General features: G+C 29.8%; 1 protein-coding gene across 1 annotated transcript in view; it reads right to left on the bottom strand.

Moving 5' to 3' along the window:
* Positions 1-22,928, bottom strand: part of LOC107441545 (agrin) — a 165,739-nt gene that overhangs the window by 13,745 nt on the left and 129,066 nt on the right. Inside the window, exons 15-21 of the mRNA XM_071183122.2 lie at positions 19,895-20,093; positions 18,390-18,602; positions 16,790-16,914; positions 9,611-9,718; positions 6,869-7,009; positions 4,679-4,925; positions 687-798 (exon numbers count right to left, since the gene is read on the bottom strand). Coding sequence (XP_071039223.2) covers positions 687-798; positions 4,679-4,925; positions 6,869-7,009; positions 9,611-9,718; positions 16,790-16,914; positions 18,390-18,602; positions 19,895-20,093 — 1,145 coding nt within the window. The remainder of the gene's footprint in view (positions 1-686; positions 799-4,678; positions 4,926-6,868; positions 7,010-9,610; positions 9,719-16,789; positions 16,915-18,389; positions 18,603-19,894; positions 20,094-22,928) is intronic.

The raw sequence follows: 22,928 nt of genomic DNA, 5'->3' as shown, positions 1-22,928 counted from the left end.
TTTCAAAGTTAATAGCAATAGTTAATTTTGACATTAGGCGAGGAAAAAAATCTTTGGAAATTATATAAGTGGTATGACGTTAATAATAGTAATTACATACAATTAAATATAAAAAGCTAGTTAATTAGCACTTTCTTTTTCTGTTTCATAGAGTCTTTAGTGTTAACGTGAGTCGTGGTGGCTCAGGGGATACAGCGTTCGGCTTCCAATGAGGTGAATTCCACTACCTGCTTGCACCGACAACAGAGCTGATGTAAATTATCTTCAGTGGTAGAAAGATTATGGGTTGCCGTCTGGCTAAACGGGGTAGGTTTTCCTCCCCATGTGAAGCAAATGCGGGTTAGTTCCATCAAAAAATCCTCCACGAAGGCAAATTTCTTCTACTACTTGATCCAGGAGTTCCCTTGTTTTCTGGATTGGGTTCAAAATTGCAAGGCTACGGAGTTGAACATTAGTAGTCGTGAACTCAAAAAATTTGGTCGACTATTCAACGACGGTTATGAAATAAAATAAAATAGTGTCGATGTATTTCATGTTTATGGCATAATATTAATATTGAAGAGAAACTTTACTTATTTGACCAACAAAATTTAAATTTTTTTTTTTTCAGAAACATAGTTTTAAAAATATATTTTATAGTGCTATTAAAAATAATTATTAAACTGTAAAAGTTATCGTTTTCTTACACTTGATTCCGCAAACAATATATCTCCACCATCTACTTGTAAAGAACCATTTTTCCATAAACGATTAACTTTCACTGAATGCCATTCATTCAAAGAAACAGGTTCCTTACTTCTGAAAAAAACCATAAAATTAACATTTTGGGGGTTACATACATGGCTGTAAATGAAAATGAAGGGCCAGAGACCACCAGGTACTGTCACGCCAGAGAGGAAACAGTAAAAATAAATTATGTTTTCCTGATTGAACTTTTTGAGGGCGAAAAAGTAACAAAATATCCATTCAACAATATATCTTACACTTAGATCTACGACTTAATATCTCTCTTTTTACGCACCCATTTTAAGAATTTATTCTTGGAATCTGTTTATATTATGAACGGTTCTTATTTGAAAATATTAGTGCGTCAAATATGTATATGAAATAAATACAAAGCAGGTCTGTTTCCTCCAATGCTCTTCTGTACAACACCACCTAGTGGCGAATAAAGACGTCGACGACCATGGGTTACTATACAATTCTGAATCCTTGTGATGTCCCCCTACATCCACTTAAAGTTTGTCCCAATAATCCAGAGGATACGGAAATTTTTTTTTCCCTTTTATTTTAATACCTCTTGAAAATTTCCTTTTTTTTTTATCAGCGGAGAAATTAAAAATAGAACAATTTTGGGTTTTCTGTGAAAATAAACCAGTGTCATTTGTCAAAAAAGGAAGTGATAATATAAGAAAATATAAAGCAAGTTAGTATTTAAAAATGTGTATCGTTAATTTCATATTAATATTTTCTACGCAAAATGTGTTTCTTTTTTGCAGCATTGTTAACAGTTTTTTATTAAGAGCTTTTATTTTTAAGAATTTTTAAATTTTGTTGGTATTTTACATAGTATTTTCGGGAAACATTCATTCTGTATCGAAAATCTTTCAAAATTATTTTAAGAGAGCGTTTTTCATATTTATATTGGAAATGTTTTTTTATTTAATTTTTTATTTCTTTGAAAACAGGCTTAGAGACAAAGTTAGTTTTGAAATAAACTGAACGTGCAGTACGTTAATATAAAACAAGTTTTTGGTTGAAACCCTCAGGGCAATGGAAAAAGAGGAAGACTTAAAAAATACTTGGAGCAGGACGATTGTAAACGAATTACGAAAACAATAAGAAAAACATGGAGGGAGGCAAAATATCTGGCCACAAATAGAGTAAGATGGAAAGCTATGATAGAAGCCCTATGCTCCAACTCGTAGTGAAGAGGAATGTCCTCCTCATTCACAGTCGCAAAATAATAAACACACCACCTTGAATAACTTTTTGTCTAATGATCGGATCTTCACGTTACTCATTCTTAAAGGTTTGAGAGTATGATTTCAGATGTTTAGTGCAAATGATATTTTAAGTTACGATATCGGACACAAAGACGTACTTTCTCTGAATTAACTTGCCTTTTTTTCCGATGTCAAATTTTGTATTCTGTTATGTAAAAATAATGTAAATAATTGTGTACCTTGCAACTCAAAATTTATAAGACTATTATTAAATGAAATAATAAAAAATAATAAACATTTACTAAAAGCTACTTTTTGCATTGAATTATTTTTGGATAAACGAATTTTGCTATTGTGTGCAAAAGTTTTTCTTTATTTCGTTTTAAAGGTTCTCGAATTATACCGAGATACTCAAAAAATGAAATTAACATTCAGGGGTCCAAACTTTGAATTGGTTTCCTGACTAAACTACGGAGACCATATTTCCCAGAGTGGGGCTACCCTCATATTTTGGGGGGTCAAAGTACGGAATCCATCATAAAAAAAAGTTATGCTCATTCAGAGTAAGTACATTTTTGTGTCTGATTTCGTAGCTTAAAATATCGTTTGCACTAATTAATAAGCATTTTTGAGATCTCCCCCTTGAACAATTAAGATTGAGTCTTAGAACATGAAGATCCGATCATTAGATGAAAAGTTATTCAGAGTGGTCCGTCTTTTTGCACACAGCAGATTATCCACGCGAAGAGAAAAATAATCATAAAAAGCCACGTATTAAGTTAGCATAAAAATTATAAAAACCTCTAACTCTATTAAATCTCGATGAGGAAAAAAAAAGAGAATATCGTTTTCAGCGTCCGAAAATAAATAAATAAGAGTTTTTATATTTGAGATATAACAATTATAGGAAATAATACGAAAACTAATATAATGTTCTAAAATGAGGCAAGAGATTTAAATGCAAATAATAGTTAGTTTAATTTATTTTTTAATACACGAAACTAAATTTGTAAAGATAATCAGTTAGATTGCGCCAACCTAATGCTAACAACGCCTCTGATTGAATGCATGAAAATACATAAAAAGTTAAATACTTCAATATTGAAAGAAATATTTCTGATTTTTGCGAAAATAATAATAAGGATACACATAAAATAATAGTAATAATGATAAGAGGCTTATTTTATACAAAAATGAGAAATTAATGAGAGGGAAAATTTTAGTATATCAACTTTTATTTTTTTCTCGAAGCAATGGAAAAATTTTATAAATAATTAGTTTTTACTAAAATTAACGCATTAGGTGAGTAGCTTAATCAATCGAAGAGTTTAATTATGGGAGATATATTTTGAATAGCATTTTTATGCCTTTAAAAATAATAATAAAATAAACATTTACTGATTTTTTCGAAGTAGGCAAATGTGAACTTTTTGTGCTAATTTTACTTATGCGACTTATTTATGTAAAATCTCATTTTGTAGAGTTTCAATTCTTAGAAATCAATTTTTTTTATATTATAAAAATATCCTGCCATCTGAAAGATCCTAAAGTTCAGCTAATTATCAAAAGGCAATTATTTGTTAATTTTTTTCCTTTTTGCAATGGAAAAACCTTTGTGCTTATTATAAAAAAAATAACGATTAAATTTCTGATTTTTAAGCACATTTCACTGTTTTTTCTTAAACTACCTATTCAAACATGAAATTTTAAAGAGAGCAAAAAAAATGCTAGAGGGTCCAAATTTTTTTTATAATGGAATCATTCCTTCCAGATTATGTTATATGTTTTTTAGCAAAGACTTATTAAAAAAAATTACAAATGAAAAAAAAATTAACTATTAAAGTAATTTTTTTTTAAATCTTAAACCATTATCTTATTGCTTTGTTTTGCAGTTTTATCGTTTTTGTGTTAAAATTTAATTTTAAATTCTCCTTCAAAATGTTAAAAAACTTAAATAATTTAATAGATCTGTTTTGAAGACATGAACAACTGTTCGATATTTTTTAAACTCTATATTTTTTACAGCTATTTCGATTTTATGTTAAAATTTAGTTTTAAATTTACTATCAAAATATCAGAAAATTTAAGTAATTTAACAGATATGTTTTAAAGAAATGAACAGTTATTCAATATTGTTTGATTCTATATTTTTGAAAGGCTATTTTGATTTTATTTTAAAATTTTCCTTTAAAATATCAGAAATAAATAATTTAATAAATGTTTTGGAAACATGAACAGCAGTTCGATATATTTTAAATTTATATATTTCTACAGCTATTTCAATTTGAAATTTTTAGATTTCCCTTCAAAATATTAGAAAATTTAAATATTTTAATAAATATGTTTTGACGATGTGAAAAAAAAATCTGTATTTTCAGTGTTTTATATTTTAAAATTATTTATTGTGTTTTTGATTTTATATGTAAAAAAAATAAACACTAAGAAAATAAGCCTGCTAAAGTGGTTTAAAAATGAAGTTTGTTACATTTACTGGGAAGTGTCCAAACTAGACAGAGAAATATGCGTCTTACTACAGGCCTTTCGAATAAAAATATAATGTGTATAAACTTTTATTTTACACAAAAATGATACAAAATTATTGTAAATTTCACTTTCCGAGTCGTCGCTTGCACACGTTGAATTATTTACGTTTACAATGTTCGGAAAGTAATGAATTAGAAATTAAAAAGTTATGCATCGAATTTTTGTTTATGAAATGGAGTGTTACTTACGAAACTGATTGTACTGAGCTTCCCAAATCAAATCGAAAAAGAACATATCCTTCAGAAATGACAATGGATATAAAGTCTCCTTTCCCAGATGAATGCTGTCCATTATACAGAATAGTTCCATGAAGCGATCGAGTTAGAAACCAAACTTCGATGTTGAATGCTTGGCGGACATTTGCGAGAGTAGGGAATTCCAGGTAAGAGTCAACTTTAAAATCAGGCACAAAAATATCCCCGGAATCTTGAGTTGCTGAAAAAAAGAGAGTTAAAACTTACAAATGAACACTCTAGAACGTTTTAGAAGAAGTCTTAATCTGACAAATCCATTGTTTAGCAAACGTGGATAAAAATCAGGTCCCGACGTGGAAAAAGAAATTAATTTTATTAAAATCTTCTCAGTAGCCTAGCAACAACATGAAATCTTTTCCAACACCTACAAGAAAAAGAAAGTCTACGCACGTATTACCATAAGCGAGAAGTCCAATCCGAGAGTTTGAACATTGAGTCATCTTTCGTATTTTTCTCCACTGCGCAGTTTTGTAGTACAGACGTTGCGACACCTTTCTTAATTGCCCCCACTGCGCACTGTATGTTCGTTACTTCAGACTACTAAATTGATCCGTGCGGAGGTCCTTTCTTTTCTTGGAGGTGTTATCTTTTATCTAAGCATCTAAATTTGATATTTGATATTTTTCCCCCTAAATACCGCAAAGTGTTTCTTCATCACAAATATTTTTCATTTACTACCAACAAATGCAGTGAAATAAGAAGAAAATTAAATTGCCAATTACTTGTCAAATAGCTAACTAATTTAATAACAAAAAAAAAGATTACCTAAAGAACTAATTGTTGCCCGCGGCTTTATCCAAGCGGAAGTTTTTTGATTTCATTTTTAATAATTTTTTGATGTCGGAGATATTGCCAAAGTTATTTATGTATTGAATTTTAGTAATAATTTAAAATCTCTCTGGCAGCCATTAAAACGTATGAATCACCGTGCGTATGAGATCGGGAGATTTCAACATAAGAGGCAGCAGAATTATTAAAATTATTTCCATCTTTGTCGTTAGAAAAGTAAACAAATGGCTCTAATAATCTTCTAAGATAGAAAATTTATCCCAAAGCTCGATTACGTGCAGTACTACTTCCTCACGCACATTTCAAACCATGACTTAAAATAATGAATGAATGATACAAGCATGATGAATGATATAAAATGAAAACACAAAATAAAATAAATACAAAATGAATACAAAATACTAAATGAATACATAATGATCCTGAATCTTAAGACAATCTCACAAAATGAATCTGTATAAAGCGTGTAATAATTATTTAACGTTACTTAAATTATTAAGACAACCTAAAAAAAAAAAGAACAAAATCAGCGGTTTTTCAGAAACTCTTTAACCCCCATTTAAACCTCTTTAAGGTTGGAATATCAAAAACTCCTTTAGTTATATCTATTATCCTTCATTATACCATAAGAGAAACCAATTGTTCGCATTTCATGAAAATACTCAAAATCAGGACAAGATTTGTGAATACTATTTGACTTCGTATCAATCGATTTTTCCTTTTAAATTTCAGACTCTTAATCGGTCTGAGTGACATGGCCTCGCCTTAAAACTTAATACATTCGCAACAGAGTATCAGAGCTTCTTATATCCATTATAAAATTTGCGTTTTCAGATTACTTCATAGACAATTAATATCGTAAAACAGAAAGCAATAAATAGCACAATAAGGTATGAAACTAGTATATATATATATATATATATATATATATATATATATATATATATATATATATATATATATATATCGGTTGCAGGGCTATATCTTCCGTAACATGTCTCTGATTCCTCACCAACCCTCCATAATGGATGGAAATGCATTTTACCTGGATTTTTGGATTTTCCCCTATCAGCCACAGTGTTTTCTTAATCTGCTTTTTCATGTTTATTTTTATTCTCTCTCTTTTCAATTTTTTCAGTTTTGTTTCTTACTTTTATTTTCCATTGACTTATTATGGGAGATAAAAAACTTTTCGTGTAATGTGCACAAAAGTTATAAGCTGGCATAGTAAATTATTAAAATTAAGTAAAATATTCCTTAAGTTAGATGCAATCGAATGCTGCAATGTGTGGTTGCAGGATATTGTATTGAATGAGCTGATAGTGGATAACTTACTTTTTTCACAGAGATCTCCGTACCGTCCAAAAGGGCACTTACATACAAATCCATGTTCTTCATGAATAACACAGTTTGACCCATCAGAACATGGGCCATTGCCATTTATGCACTCACTTGGAAAGATCTCGCATGTGCTACCTGCATTGAAATTACACGCATAATTAATTATAAAAAAATATATGTGAAGGTAAAATGATGATTCATTTTCAAGAATGATATAGCTGAGAACAATAAGACTTCCATGTAGGAAAATGGATTATTTTTATTTGGTGAGTTGTTATTCACTGGAACTTGTATAGTACCTGTCTGGAAGCAATATTAAAGAACAGTTTAATGTAAAAATATCACCTTTGAAAACCACCCAATGAACTGTCTCAAGTTCATTCTTGCTTAGAGCTTTTTATTTTTGTGCCGAGAAATGCCTTGACATTGAAAAGAAAAGAATTATAAAATGAAGAATAGGAAGTCTCAAGCAGCTAATAATTGAGCATAAAACGTGTTTTCGTGATTTAAAATTTAGTGAAGAACAACTTTCTTATTTTGTCATAATTGCACTACCTTCCTTTTTTTGTTTGTTATAAATATTTACTTTCAATATTAATTAAATAAATTATGAATAAATAAATAATAATTCTAATTGAAAATTTTGTTAATAGTTGTAAAAACTATGCTTTTCAAAATAATGTTTTTCAAGTAGAATAAATGGAGAATTTTTATTTTTTATTTTTGCTAGACTTAAAATAAAAAAAAAAAAACGTACGCATTAACACTTTCGAAAGACGCGCGTACGTGTGTGTGGAGGGATTATCGATATGGTTGAAGGGCATAATGCTTGAGAAACTAGGTAATCACATCACCAAATTTCACATTTAGTTAAACTTTCTGACAATAGGTGGCCCTGCAAGTTCTTTTCTCATGTTAAATTTCTTTGGGAATAGAGCTTTAGTTGTGTTTCAGCTGGTGATACTCCAAAACGATTAATATATTGTTTGAACGTGAATACGTTGTGTGAACGACGAACAGTCGACGCAAATTTGAGTTTACAGCTACCAATGTTCAACTTCGTAGCCTTGTAATTTTGATTCCAATCCCGAAGACAAGGGCACTCCTGGATCAGTATCCTAAGAGGTATTGATTTGTGACCCCGACAGATTTAACGTGCACCAGTCCCCATTTGGTACACGGGGATTCTTCGGCTGTCTGGATTCGAACTCCCGTCCTCTCGAACACTAGTCCAACGTCCTACCGACCAGACTATCCCGGTCCTTTGTGATTACCATTTTATTTTATATTTTATATTTTATAAACGTCGTTGAACAACCGACCCAATTTTTGGATTTACGACTGCTTATGATCAACTACGTAGCCTTGTAATTTTGACTCTAATCCAGAAGACAAGATAACTCCTGGATCAAGTATTTCTGAGAAATTTTGCCTTCGTGTAGGACTTTTTTGATGGAACTAACCAGCATTTGGTTTACATGGAGAGAAAAACCACTGGAGCATCCCGCGGTTATCCTGACGTCAAGGGGACTCTAACCCATGATCAGTTTAACACTGAGGATGTTTCACGTTAGCACTGTGGTCGGTACAAACCGGATGTGGAATTCGTATCTATAAACCATCTCTGGGATTCGAACCCGATTCACCTCATTGGAAGGCGAACGCTCTATCCCCTGAGCCATCGCTGCCCCGTGATTACCATTATCAAAATCTCTCACAAGTGCTCACAATATGCGTGGCAAAATACTGACTTGGGATCTTTCGGATTCAATTTATCTGTAGCTCTCGCATTACAGCAGCTCCACCTAGTAGCAGAAAATTTACTAAATGTGCAATAAGGTCTGTTGAAATTACCTAGTTTCCCAAGCATATTGCCCCCAACCATTCAATTTTCAATCACGTTTCGCTCTTTTAAAAAATTGATTTTTAAAATCCATTCACCATTTTTGGGACATCTGGTATTTAAACATCATATATGAATTCTTTAAGCCCAATACTAAGTCTAGAAATTATTATCTAGAAGTACGAAAAATTGTTAATTAGAACTCTTCAAAATAATCCCAGTTGATGGAATCAGGTTCAAACCGATAACTTTTATTCTTTTTGGAATTATTACGCAACATGTATTTTCTTAATATAGTGTCTTAAAAAATAAATGGTTGCTGGATTAGATTAGTTTAAGAAACATTTCTCCGAAGTTCATCAAGGTGCTGTAGCACGGATCAGTTTTAAATACTTATTACAAATGGCTGACCAATTTTTATTTTAAATTTTTTTGCGCTAGAAAAAAGTATGCTGTAGAAGAAATTATTTTTTTAGTTAAAGATAATCATTGAATCGTAAACTTAAAGCTAAAAATTCTGCTGTTAAAGCAAAAAATTAAGCCGAGAAAAGTGTCTTAAGGCCTATGTCATGTTCTTTTCTTGACACTTGTCTACGTCATGTTCCTTCCCTACTTATGCAAAATATACTGTACTTTATCTCTTTGAATTCAATAAAAGTTTTTCGTTTTAAAAATGCTATCTTAATTAAGGAGTAGACAACCCAAGCGACAGCCATAAATAAAAGAGAAATGTTTTGTAGACATGTTTTGCAATATAAACGACTTTAATTACTCAGCTGCAATTTTCACAAAAATTTCTGAGATTTCTTATGATTATTCGTCATTGAATTTAAATAAAATGAGAGAGAACTACAAAAGTAATAAATAAAAAATATGCAACATTGCAAGCTTACCGCTATATCCAGGGAGGCAAAGACACTCGAAGTCCGTGTCACTGATTGGCACACATATTGCATCATTCTTGCATGGTTGATCTATGCAAGATATTGTTCCACATTCATCTAAGAAAATATTTTTACATTTTACAAGTCAAAATATTGCTGTATTTTAGAAGCATGTAATCAGTTAAATCATTTTACAACATAATCATATTACTTTTTCAGTTCTAATTGTAGCATTCAGAGGTGGTTTTGAAAATTGAACACTAGGGGGCATTTAATAATTCAATAAAATCAGTTTATTTCTTCAATGGGTATTTAGAAATGCATGTGAAGGCATAAGTTCTATCTCAAAAAACTATTAATTGAAGAGAGCCGTGGTAGCTCAGGGAATAGAGCACTCACCTCTCAATGAGGTGAACCGGGTTCGAATGATTGATTCGAATTCTGCATCCGGCTCGCACCGACCACAGTCCTGACGTAAAATATCCTCAGTGGTTGATGGATCATGGGTTAGAGTCCCCTTGCTGTCAGGCTAACCATGGGAGGTTTTCGTGATTTTCCTCTCCATCTAACGCAAATGCGGGTTAGCTCCATCAAAAAGGACTCCACGAAGGCAAATTTCTTCCAATACTTGAGGATCTGATCATTAGATCAATTCAAATTTCTCCCAATACCAGGAGTTTTTTTGTCTTCTGAATTGGGTGCAAAATTACAAGAATATGGAGTTGAACATTGGTAGCCGTAAACTGAAAATTCTGTCAGCATTTGCTCAACGATGGTTATAAATTATAAATAAAAGAATTCATTAATATCTTAACTGATGGGTTAAATAATTAAATCTTCGATTAACCTCAAACTTTTAAAAATGTTTTTCTCCAACTTCGAACTCAAAATAAAAGGTCATTCAAACATTATATAAGCATTTAGGGGCTCTTGTAGTTTTATTCTTCGTTAAGAAAGAGGAAGAAAAAAGCAATGCGTAGGAAAGCATTATATAAATTTTAAAAATTAATAACTTACTGCAATTCCTTTGCTACTTGCTGAGGTTTAATGACAAAGGAGGGGATCTAAAACGGCAGAAACAGCTTGTGTAATCTTTGTGAAGTAGTTTAATGTGCTTGCTTTCGTATGCCTCTTAAGGCAGAGGAATGCTACTGTTCTTGTTTTCCAGTGGTGCCATCTATGGCCAAGAATTAGACTTCTGTCACACCCATGCTTCACACCAGTTCATAGAGCGGACCCATTAATACATCCATTCATTCGTCCACAGATCGTAATTTTGACCTGAATCAGAGAACGATTGATCTCCAATCCAGTACCCCCATTGATTGGACTTTGCTACTCGACAGATTTAACGTGCATCAGTCACCATTTACTACACGGGGAGTCTTCAGCCGGCTGGGTTCGAGCCCACGAACTCTCGGACATGGTCCCAGCGCCCTACTGATTAGGCTATCCCGGCCAGTAGTTTAATGTAATACGGGAGAGTAAAATATGGGAATTGATTTGGTAAATTAGTATTTTTAAAAATATTGATTTTATCAAAAGTTTTCTTTTGGCCCTTGAATTATTGTTGTCTCGATGACAAATGTTTTGCGGTGTAAGGCGAGTATACTTCATTATATTTTTGTTTACAATTTGTCAATAGTTTTGAATTCTGTTTAATATATTCTCCTAAGTTCCAGTGTCTAATATTTTAGACATAATTTGGAAATTTATCTCTAAAAAAATGATATTTAATGATTCTTTTCCTATTAGAATATTTTAACAAAGCGATTGTCAATATGAAAATATCGTTGTTTTATCCACTGTTGGTCGGAGTTTTACACTACAATGAAAAATTATAAGTAAGGTAAGAAATTCAATTCAAGTAGTTCTTTGGGCAGTTTTATGACAAATATCTTATTATCTGAATCTAGTAGCATTTGTTTCATGTACAAAACGTAAAGAAATGCACTTTAAAAATATCCAACAGTGTGCAAAAAATGATAAAAAATTATAATTCATAGTTTTTCATGCAATAATTAAAAATAATTAAAGTTGATTAAGTTTACTTACTTGAGTATTTTAAAATATTTTATTAATTTATGAGTTACATTCTTCTAAGCTCCATACTTCGAAATAAAAATCTGATTTTCTGTCATAATAACAAGCTTCGGTCTCAGGGGGTTAAATGCATAAATTGTTAGTCAAAAAATATTAATTTGAAACCATAACCTCAAGTTTTAATAGCAGGAGGTTAAATTTTTAATCAAATAATATTAATTTGAAACCATGACCTCAAGCTTTGATAGCAGGAGGTTAAATACATAAATTGTTAATCAAATTATATTAATTTGAACTGTAACTATTTCTAGAAACTTAAAACTAAGTTATTTGTTAACTTTCATTTTATAAGTTTGTAAACTGTATAAAAATATTTTTAACTTTACATATAAAAATATTGACATTTAAATTTCAATAAAGGATCTAAAATCCGAAGTATTAATAAAAATATTTGCAATATTTATCATTTATATATGCACAGCTTATTTCAATACAATAAGATGATTTATTATATTTATTGTTTATCGAAAAGAATTACTAATTGCGTGAAAAATGTATATGGTTAAAATAAATTAAAACTAGATATGAATAGAATATTTTGAATGTAATAGTCAAAGATAATATAATGATTAGAGAAATATTACAGAAAAAATGACTTGTTGGTATTTTTATAAATATTGTACTCATTATGGATTAAATCGAGTATTTATTCAGTTCAAATAAAATCCCAAAAGTCATTAAAAATAGAAATATTTTGTGCAGTTCCGATTTCACTAATTACAAGTTGAATCAACTATTTCTAAAAGTTTAGTTGCACATTTTCGAAAATAAATTGAGTGCTTTATCTCAAAGGAATTCAGGTACAAAATTCAAAGCCTTCGAATTTTTATTTCGCTTTATACCAATTAAATCACATATTTGATTTTTTTTTATTTATAAAGAATCGTTTAATGTATGTTTCAAATCATAAATGATTTTGTGAAATTGGGAAATGGATCTTTATTTTTTTACTAATTAATTTGGTTTTATGTAAAGCGCAGGCTTCTGAAATATAAATTTTTTAAAAATTATTTCGTAATCTTATCGTAATTATATATATATATATATATATATATATATATATATATATATATATATATATATATATATATATATATATATATATATATATATATATATATATATATATATATATATATATATATATATATATATATATATATATATATATATATATATATATATTATCGATTTCTTAATTCCTCCTCACTCTCTTTTCTTTTAATGAGAGTTATATATTAGCTGTCTGAAGCTGATCGGACATTCTTTTGTATTCTGTATTTTTGTGCCTTTTTCCGAGAAAGGGTGTTTCTCTCTTGAGCAGAAATCAGAAAGATGGTGGGATGCGCAAAGCATTGGTAGGAGAGCTAAAGGAATTATAGAAGCTTAAATCACAATTTATGCATATATATTATGTATATATACAGTGGTGGCCAAAAGTGTGGACACTTTTTGAAAGTTTCATGTTTTTCAACTTTGTGTGCTTGTAGAATATACGAGGGTTGCTATTTATATTTCTGGCCTAATAATGAAAAAACAAACATGTAGGATCGAAATTGGTTTTATTGCTTTTCAAAATATTCTCCATGATGATCAATACACTTTTGCATGCGTTTGAACCATTTTTCAAAGCACTTTTTCCAGTCCGATTGAGGTAACTCCAAAACATGCGTTTTGAATGCATCAACCGCTTCTTCGGGGGTCGAAAATCGTTGTCTACGTAATTTATTTTTGATGTGTGGGAATATGAAGAAGTCATTGGGTGCCAAATCAGGGCTGTACAGAGGATGACCCATCAGTTCGATCTTTCGCTCCGTCAGAAATGCCTTTGTTTGAGTCGATGTGTGAGAGCTCGCATTGTCATGATGAAGAATGATTCGCCTGTTCTTCTGCTTTTTTCGAATTTCCCCGATGACTTCTGGCAAACAAATGGTCGTGTACCTTTCAGAATCGACCGTCCTGCGTTGCTCTAACGCCACTGCTGCCACATGACCGTTAATGCTAAAGAAACAGGCAATCATTTGTTTCGATGTGCTTCTTCCTCGAACAACTTTTGTTGGTTTTGCCTCGTCTTGGAAGACCCATACAGTTGATTGCTGTTTTGTTTCCGGCTCATATGCATAGATCCATGATTCGTCACCTGTGTAGATGTTATACACAGCCTTTGATGTTCCTTGAACGTATTTTTCCAACATTTCCTTGCATCAATCAACACGAGTTTTTTTTTTTTTTTTGAGCGTTTGTCAGATTATGCGGGATCCAAATTTTTTTTACGCTCAAATGTTCATGCAGTATTTTATTGATGCTAGTCATACTAATGTCCAAAGACGCCTCTATCTCACGGTATGCCACATGACGATCTTGCTGTATCAGTTCACGCACAGCATCGATCTTTTTTGGCACAACAACGGATTTTGGACGACCTGCACGGGATTCGTCCTGGATCGAACATCGACCACGATTAAATTCGTTATACCAATTTTTACAGTGCTGTAGGATGGCGCTTTATCGCTGAATAAAGAATTAAGTTCATCGAAGCACTCTTGTCTTGACAATCCGCGTCTAAAGTTATGAAAAATAATGGCACGAAAATGTTCACGATTCAATTCCATTTTTTGAAAGAGAAGAACCTTTCAATTTACTGTCAACAACACAAATGAAGCTATAATGGTAAATCGTCTGCTGAATTATGCTATCAAACTTTCGATTAAAATCGTCTGCGGTCGCCTAGTAACACTTACTGTTGCCAAGGCCAGAAATATAAATAGCAACCCTCGTATTAATTTTCACTTAAATACAAACGTTTATATATCAAATTGAAGGTAATTTAATGTAGAATTTAATAATAAATACAGTATTACAATATCTGTATCACAAAAAAGGTTATGCAACAAATAGTCAGATCAATCTTTGATTTGCATTTTTTTAAAGTGATACTTACACAATCAATACTTAGTAGGATAACCCTTATTTTTTAAGACAGCTTCACAGCGTCTTTTCATCAAGTGAACGAGTGTTTGGAGTTCATCTTTCGTAATCACATGGTGTCAAGAATCAATTATAGCTTCAATAAGTTGTCATTTATTGGATGGACGTTTTTTTCGTACAAGAATTTTCAAACGTCGCCACAAATTTTCAATTGGATTGAGATCAGGGTTGTTTCCTGGCCATGGTAATATATCTATACCTTTATTTTGAAACCATGCTTTGCATACTTTTGCTGTTTGGCATGGAGCTGAATCCTTCTGAAAAATAAATGGTGCGCTGTTGGAGAAAAGATCCCTGATTGAACGTATCAATTTGTGGCGACGTTTGAAAATTCTTGTACGATAAAAACGTCCATCCAATAAAAGACAACTAAGTGAAGCTATAATTGATTCTTGACACCATGTGATTACGAAAGATGAACTCCAAACACTCGTTCACTTGATGAAAAGACGCTGTGAAGCTGTCTTAAAAAATAAGGGTTATCCTACTAAGTATTGATTGTGTAAGTATCACTTTAAAAAAATGCAAATCAAAGACTGATCTTACTTATAGTTGCATTACTTTTTTGTAATACAGATATTGTAATACTGTACTTATTATTAAATTCTACATTAAATTACCTTCAATTTGATATATAAACGTTTACATTTAAGTGAAAATTAATATATTCTACAAGCACACAAAGTTGAAAAACATGAAACTTTCAAAAAGAGTCCACACTTTTGGCCACCACTGTATATATATATATATATATATATATATATATATATATATATATATATATATATATATATATATATATATATATATATATACAGTCGAACCTGGCTAACTCGAACCTCGATTTCACGAATTTTTTTTTCTTAGCCCTCGATAATTTGAATTTTTTTTCCATAAATAGTGTAGATTTTTTTTTCTGGAAATGAAAAAATATTCCAAAAAAGAAGAAATTTTAAGAATGGAAAACCAATTCTCATAATGATAAGCTTTTTTAAAAAAATGGACATAAAGATGTCAGTGGTATAGAATGATGTGTCTCTCTCTACGATAATGAATGGCTTCAAGAAGGCTGGATTCATTAAAGATCACGAAAGTAGTCAAACAATCAATATCGTTAATTCTGTTGAAAACTACACCGAAAATAATTGGGACAGATTGACCGAACTCATGAAACTTGATGACTTGGAATTTCATAACTTTGTAAACGTAGATGATGCAGTAACAGTGAGTGGTCAGTGGCATGACAATGATATCATCGTTCAAACGAAAGCTTCTTGTGAAATATCAGAAGAAGAGGATGAGGAATTCGAAGATTTACCGCCCAATGTTACTAACAAACAAGCACTTTCTGCAGTGGACACTGTAAGGAGATTTATTTGAGAGGCAGCCAAATATGTCAGAGGAGACATTTAAAGCTATAGTTCACTTAGAAAGTGTTACAAACAAGCTTTCTTACACATCTCTAAAGCAAGCAACAATTGAATCTATTTTTAATTGAAAGTGTAAAAAGTGTTTTTAGAATACATATGGAATAGTAAATAAGGTATGTAAGGAGCATTTTTCTTTATTCTACCATCTATAACATGCAATTTTCGATAATTCGAATTTTTTCTCCTCTTCCCTCAAGTTCGAGATATCCAGGTTTGACTGTATATATATATATATATATATATATATATATATATATATATATATATATATATATATATATATATATATATATATATATATATATATATATATATATATATATATATATATATATATATATATATATATATATATATATATATACATATATATATATATGGAAAGATTATTTATTGCAGCCTTTTAAAAAATCTCGAATTACGTATTTAAGTTGCCATCATCGCAATTCATACGATATAGGGCATTTTTTATAGAAAAAAAGAAATAATCATCACAAAATAAAGAAGTCACGCTGCAAAAAAGTACTAAAAAGTACTGTCGCCTAAATTTCTTCTCCTCAGACAAATATAGGCGTATAAACACAATCTAGCTTGATTGATGCTACTAACAACAAAAGTTTGTTCTTTAAACTAAAGGTAAAAATCCACTTTCATACGTTAAACTTACGTATTCCGTGTCCTTTTATTATATCTTTGGAATGAGGATATCGAAGGTCCACTTCTTTTTTTCCTATTTTTAGGCGTCGAATACAACCTACCATTCCATTATGAACTGCGATGTTATCAAAAATCCTGGAAAAATAAAGAATCAATAGACGTAAACTTATAAGACAAATTAAGCATTGAAATAAGAATGGTAAATATTATTTAAAACAGTCTAAATTTTTCGCAAGTATTGCAAAAAAAGTCGGTAACATTAATATATCTTGTCCAAAAATTAGTATTTCGAGAACAAAAGATTAATATTAGTCGATTATCTCAACCAAGAAGCGTTGGCGTTAAAAGAGCCTAACCATCTTGAAAATTTATAGTGTTCTATTTAAATTTTTACTTAAATGCTTACTTTTTCTTAAGTAATCAACTTCCCCAGACTTTTGGGGGGAAATTGAACCTCGTGCAGTATATTTTAATTGATACTATCCCGCTTTTGCGTTGCATCGAAAGTTAAACATGAAAATCTTCCACAAATGTGTCAGTCTATTTCTTATACATTTCTGATGATTGTGGGGTAAAAAAGAATCAGTCATTATTAAGATCATCCTAATAAAAAGTGAATATTTTATATAATGTAACAGGATTTCCGAATCTTAAGGCTTAAGGACCACACTGATTCGGCCATTAAGTTGAAGGAGCAGGACTAAATCATCAGCAAAGACATTTTCTTAATAAAGAAAGGAGTTATCTCGCTTACCACTTTTAGGTAATTAAAAAAAAAGATTTTTTTCATGGTTATGAAACTGTTAAGCGTTTTCCATGAAATTTCGGTTCCCTTGAATAACTCGACGTAAATATTTTGACTTAACTGCTCAATAACTGTTAATCACGCCCAACATACTGCAGTTTTTGAATGCTCCTAAATTCATGTTTTGGTATTAGACAGCAATTGATTAATAAGAAGTTTTTTCTTATTACGATCACGAGTTTTCAAAAATCAATAACAGAAAAACAGTTAAAGGTAAAAGAAAAAAACATCTCGCAGCAAATTCATGTGGCAAGGTATAAACTTTTCCCCGCAAAATTCCTGTCTCTAGCTCAAAAACTTTTAAAAAGATGGCGTTGTAACTAAAAAAGAGCAACTGAAAATCACATTTTAATTTTTGTTTCAAAATCCTTCAGCGAAAGAAACTAACATTCCGATATTTTCGGCCATTACAATATTTCGTAATCTGAAGGAATTTTTTGTACATCAAAATGCAACGGTCAAAAGAGTCATCCACAGCGTCATCTGTTGGGAAATTTTTGAAATAAAACTAGGAATTGCGGGAGAAAATTTTTTTTCTTACATAAATTTTATTTAAGAACTGTTTTTAAAATACGTCATATTCATTTAGAATATTCTGTACATGGTGTATTACATATCTGGCCTATAAGGCTTGCTATGATGTCTCAAATTAATGATGCTGGTGGACCTGTTTTTCTCACGGTTCTAAGTGCAATTCTAGAACATGCAAAGTAAATTTTATGCAACATCGAGTTACACAATTTTTTTTATTTTATTTTTCGCTGATATACAAACAAATATTAAGTAATTAAAAAATATTTCTTACTCTTTTCTTTCTGTTGGTATATAACCTAAAAACAGGTTTTCTCCAAGATCTAAGGACTTTAAAGAACCTTGACTTTTACCAGCAACATCTTGCTGTCCTTCTAGTGCGAGCATTCCCTCTCGTAAATATCTTTTGGCGATTAAACGATGGAATTTACCGAGATGCAGTTTTTGGGGTGACCTAAGAACCACTGCACCATTTCCTAAATTATACCTAATTAATAAATAAATTCAAGTTATAATAATATTCCAGTTATAATAATTCTATTATAATAATTAATGAATTTTATTATAATCATTAATTAATTATAATTTATTGTATTAATTAATTATATTTAATATATTAATTTATTATATTAAATTTCTCATAATAATTAATTTATAATGATATTTATTATTAATTCTATTATAATAAACAATTTAATTAAAAAATTTTTGCTATAATCAGCCAAATAAGTTTTAGTTAATATTTTATTTATTTTCTAAAACATGTTTTAAATTAAATTTTGTTTTCAATAATGCAGAAATATTAAATGGGGCGTTTTATATCCAGCGTATGTTTGTAGTGAAAATATTAAGTCTGAAATAATTTATCAAATTTTTGATGAAGATTTAAAAATAAAATGTTTAAAGTCGAAGCCCTTCTTCACATAAAATGCATAAAATAATTTTCTGAATACTGTTTTTAAAATTTAAATATATTTTAAAATTATCTATTATATTTCTGATGTTGAATTAAAGAAAATTGCTACACTATTGCAGGAGGTTAGATATAAATGTTATGTAACAACTTAATTGTATCTACAAAAATATTTAAAAATTTTAGAAATAATTGAAGATCTTAGTAGAGGAAAGTTCTAGGTGACAATTTATAAAAAAATGAGATTTTTTTGAGAAAAGATTTTATTAAATCTCATATTCTTAATTTATTTTGTCAGCTTTTAACTTTCGCATATCATAAAGGTAGTAGTTCGTAGTTAGTAGAAGAAATTTCAAGTTTAACAAGCAGTCGACGAATCACTTTAAAATGACTCTCCTTTGCCAGCGAATTAAAATGCCAAGACTAAGTAAGCTATGACACGAACAGTTTAAGTGATTGTAAGGGATTTATGAATGTTTACAATTTAAAATTTTACAAGAAATGAAAAGGTTACTGTCAACCTATAAATTTTAAATTTAATAAAATGTGACATTGAATATCCAACAGCCCTTCTCATCAATTTTTGATATTTTTATAACTCATTTCAAAAGCTTACAGACAAAAAAATTAAAACTTTTCTCGAAAATGTATATCATAACAATTATATAAAGTAAGAAACAAATGCAAACACTGAAGACACATTTGCAATCTTCCTCAATGGCATTTTAGAAAAAAAAATGGTTAATTCATTTATAACTTATATTTTTAAATCATAGTTTAAATAATGCATATAATAAAATATTCTAGACTATTTTAATTAATAATAAAATATTGCTAAATAAAAAAAAAATTAATTTCTGGCTAACCTGAATTCTACAAAAGCATCTTTAATCGACAAGGAAACGAAATCTCCAATGCCAGTGGCTGTTTGGCCATTATACAGCAAAATACCATCTTTAGAAAATGTTCGAAATTCCAATTCCAAAGAAAGTCGAGTGTATGCTTGTAGTCTTGGAAGCTCCAAATACGAACGTCCAAAGAATGATGGAATTTCGACAAAATTTTCTTTGTAAAATATAAAAAGAAAAAGTTAAACTTAACGTATACATGTATAAACATGTAACGAAATCCGACGAAATATACATTTCTTATGCAATTTAAAATTATTTCATCAAATTACAACTAAAATTACATTCTTCAAAATGATACAAAAATTTATGTATCTTTCAAAATGTATTATACAGATACTATTCTTAAATAAAATAATAAACTATTTTTTAAATGGAATTATTTCTTTAAAAACGAATTTTATAATTGTGTGCAAAAAGGTTTCGATTCGCTTAAAAAGATCTCGAGCTGTGGTTAAATACGCAAAAAGTGAAATTGACAGCAAGGGGTTGAATTTTTGATCCTCAAATTTTTGGTTTTTAAGAGGTCTAAACTTTCGATTATTCTCCTGACCAAACTATTGTGACCATATGTTGCAGATTGCGTCTACCCATCATATTTTGTTTGACATGAATTCGTCGAAAAAAAAGAAGAAAAAAGAAAAGAAAAGAAAAAGAAGAGAGAGTTATTTAGAGAAAGCGCGTTCTTGTATTTGATTTCATAACTTGAAATGTCATCTTTAAAAATTAATAAGCATATTCAAGGTGAAGTCTTCGAACCATTAAAATTGAGTCATAGTACTTAAAAATCAGATCATTATATCAAAAGTTATGAAAGTTAGGGTGTTCTGTTTCTTACGTCTTCTTTTGCGTACTGTACATATAAATATTTTGATTGCATATTCAAGTACATGAAATTATTTGTCTTTTGTAAATTCATTCGTTCCATAAATATAAACTGCTATAATGGTTGTTCTGTGTTATTTGGGAAACTGCTGTAAAAGACATTTACCGGGATACTAGATAATTTGCAACAGATGTCTCCATCATGAGCTGAGGATTTAAAAAATCCATTAATTTAAAACGCGAGGAGATAGAAAAACCGGTTTGCAGCGTTCTGCTTAGGAAACCAACCGGTTACTTTAAAAACTTGATACGTTGTTCATCAACATCTGGCACTGTTGGTAGGAAAAATTATAAAATTATGTTTTCTGCTGCATGCTTCACTACTCTTACTGAAACAATTGCAGGGAATCTATTAAATATTGCATTACGTAGATGCTGTAATTGGTGGTTGTTTTGGAAAAATTGGTTTTAAATTTTTATCTGTAAGCAACACCATCTGGTGGGGATTTTTTGGTCAATTTTAAAACTAACGGAAAATGAATTATCTAGTTATCTCCATTTACAGAAACCTTATCACTACACAGACATGCACGATATTGCTCTTATTGTTTAATATTACTTCGCTCTTTAGTTATAGGATAAATTTAAGAACTTGGAGGAAACTTTAGATATTAGCCTTTAATATCGATAGTTGAGTAATTTTAAACACTCATTTTGGTGTATGTTGACTCAGCATTGTATTGTATATATTTGCCTATTCGCTTTGGTTGCAGAAAATGTAAGTTTATGTGAAATATTTTTATAAGAATAACATACATTTCGCCAAGTGCGCCATAACGAATACAATTGGGCGAATCACGTTTAATCCCTTAACAATCATTTCGAACAGTTATTCGAATATTATTTATTTAGAAAAATCGTGAGAGCTATCTCAGGCTTTTTAGTTAAGGGAATTAAATTTAAGAGTAATAAATTTCAAACAATTTATCCTTAAATATGTATTCAAACAATTAATATTCAAACAATCCATCCTTATAAATTGCTAACGTCTTTTCTTAAAAAAAAAATTGTAAAACCTAAAGTTACGCAATAGCTTTGGACTTTATTATTCAAAAAATATAGAATTTCGATATTATTTTTAAATTTAGTATTTTAAAATGAATCTTTTAAAATGCAAACGTAAAGTTTCTGATTAATAAAAAAGAATTTAAATTAACTCCTTTTTTAAACATACAGCAAGCAGTGTTTTGTTGTCAGAGGGACTAGTCACACCTGGTAATACATAATAATTACTTCAATAACTTATAACTTAATAATTACTTTTGAAAATTGTTTTGTAAAAGACCGAAAAAGCCAGAGTTTTAATTTTTTAAATTTAATTTTTTGAAATTAACCTTTTAAAATGCAAACGTAAAGTTTCTAATTAATGAGAAAGGATTTAAACTAACGCAACGAACATTTTTAGCCAAAGAGCAAACAGTGTTTTTAGTCTGAGGGGCGAATTGAACCTGGTAATAGACAAAACTTCGATGACATATAACATAATAATTACTTTTGATAATTATTTTGTAAGATATTAAAAAGCCAGAGTTCTAATTTTTTAAATTTGGTATTTTAAAATGAACCTTTTAAAATGCAAATAAAGTTTCTTTTTATCAAGAAAGGATTTAAATTAACACAATGACCTTTTTTTTATAGCTATAAAGCAAAACAGTGTTTTTTGTCTGGGAACTAGTCGAATCTGGTTATAGTCAATAGTTACTTCGATTACTTATAACTTAATAATTACTTTTGACAATTTGTAACTAAATTATTACTTTTGACAATTTGTAACTAAATTATTACTTTTGATAATTTATTACTTAATATTTACTTCGAAATAAAGGAAATAAACTTTACGTAATATTTTCAAACTTAAAAAAAAAATTACTCTGTTAACTGAGAAAAAAATTAGCCCGATTGGTTGGATTCATCGAAATTCTTTATCCATTCGGAATCAACTATAGTTGATTACTATAGTTGATAATAGTTGATTGTAGTTGATTCAATTCATTATGGAGTTAATATAATGTTTTAAAGTTGACATAATAATGCAGAACAAGAAAAAAAAGAGTGAAAATAGTATTGAAAACCAAGTTTTTTTACGTAACATCTTGATAAAGTGCAA

Source organism: Parasteatoda tepidariorum, chromosome 7 (genome assembly GCF_982258835.1).
Source record: "Parasteatoda tepidariorum strain Cologne lab strain chromosome 7, Ptep-v5.0, whole genome shotgun sequence".
Lineage (NCBI taxonomy): Eukaryota > Metazoa > Arthropoda > Arachnida > Araneae > Theridiidae > Parasteatoda > Parasteatoda tepidariorum.
This window is presented reverse-complemented; position numbering and strand designations above follow the sequence as displayed.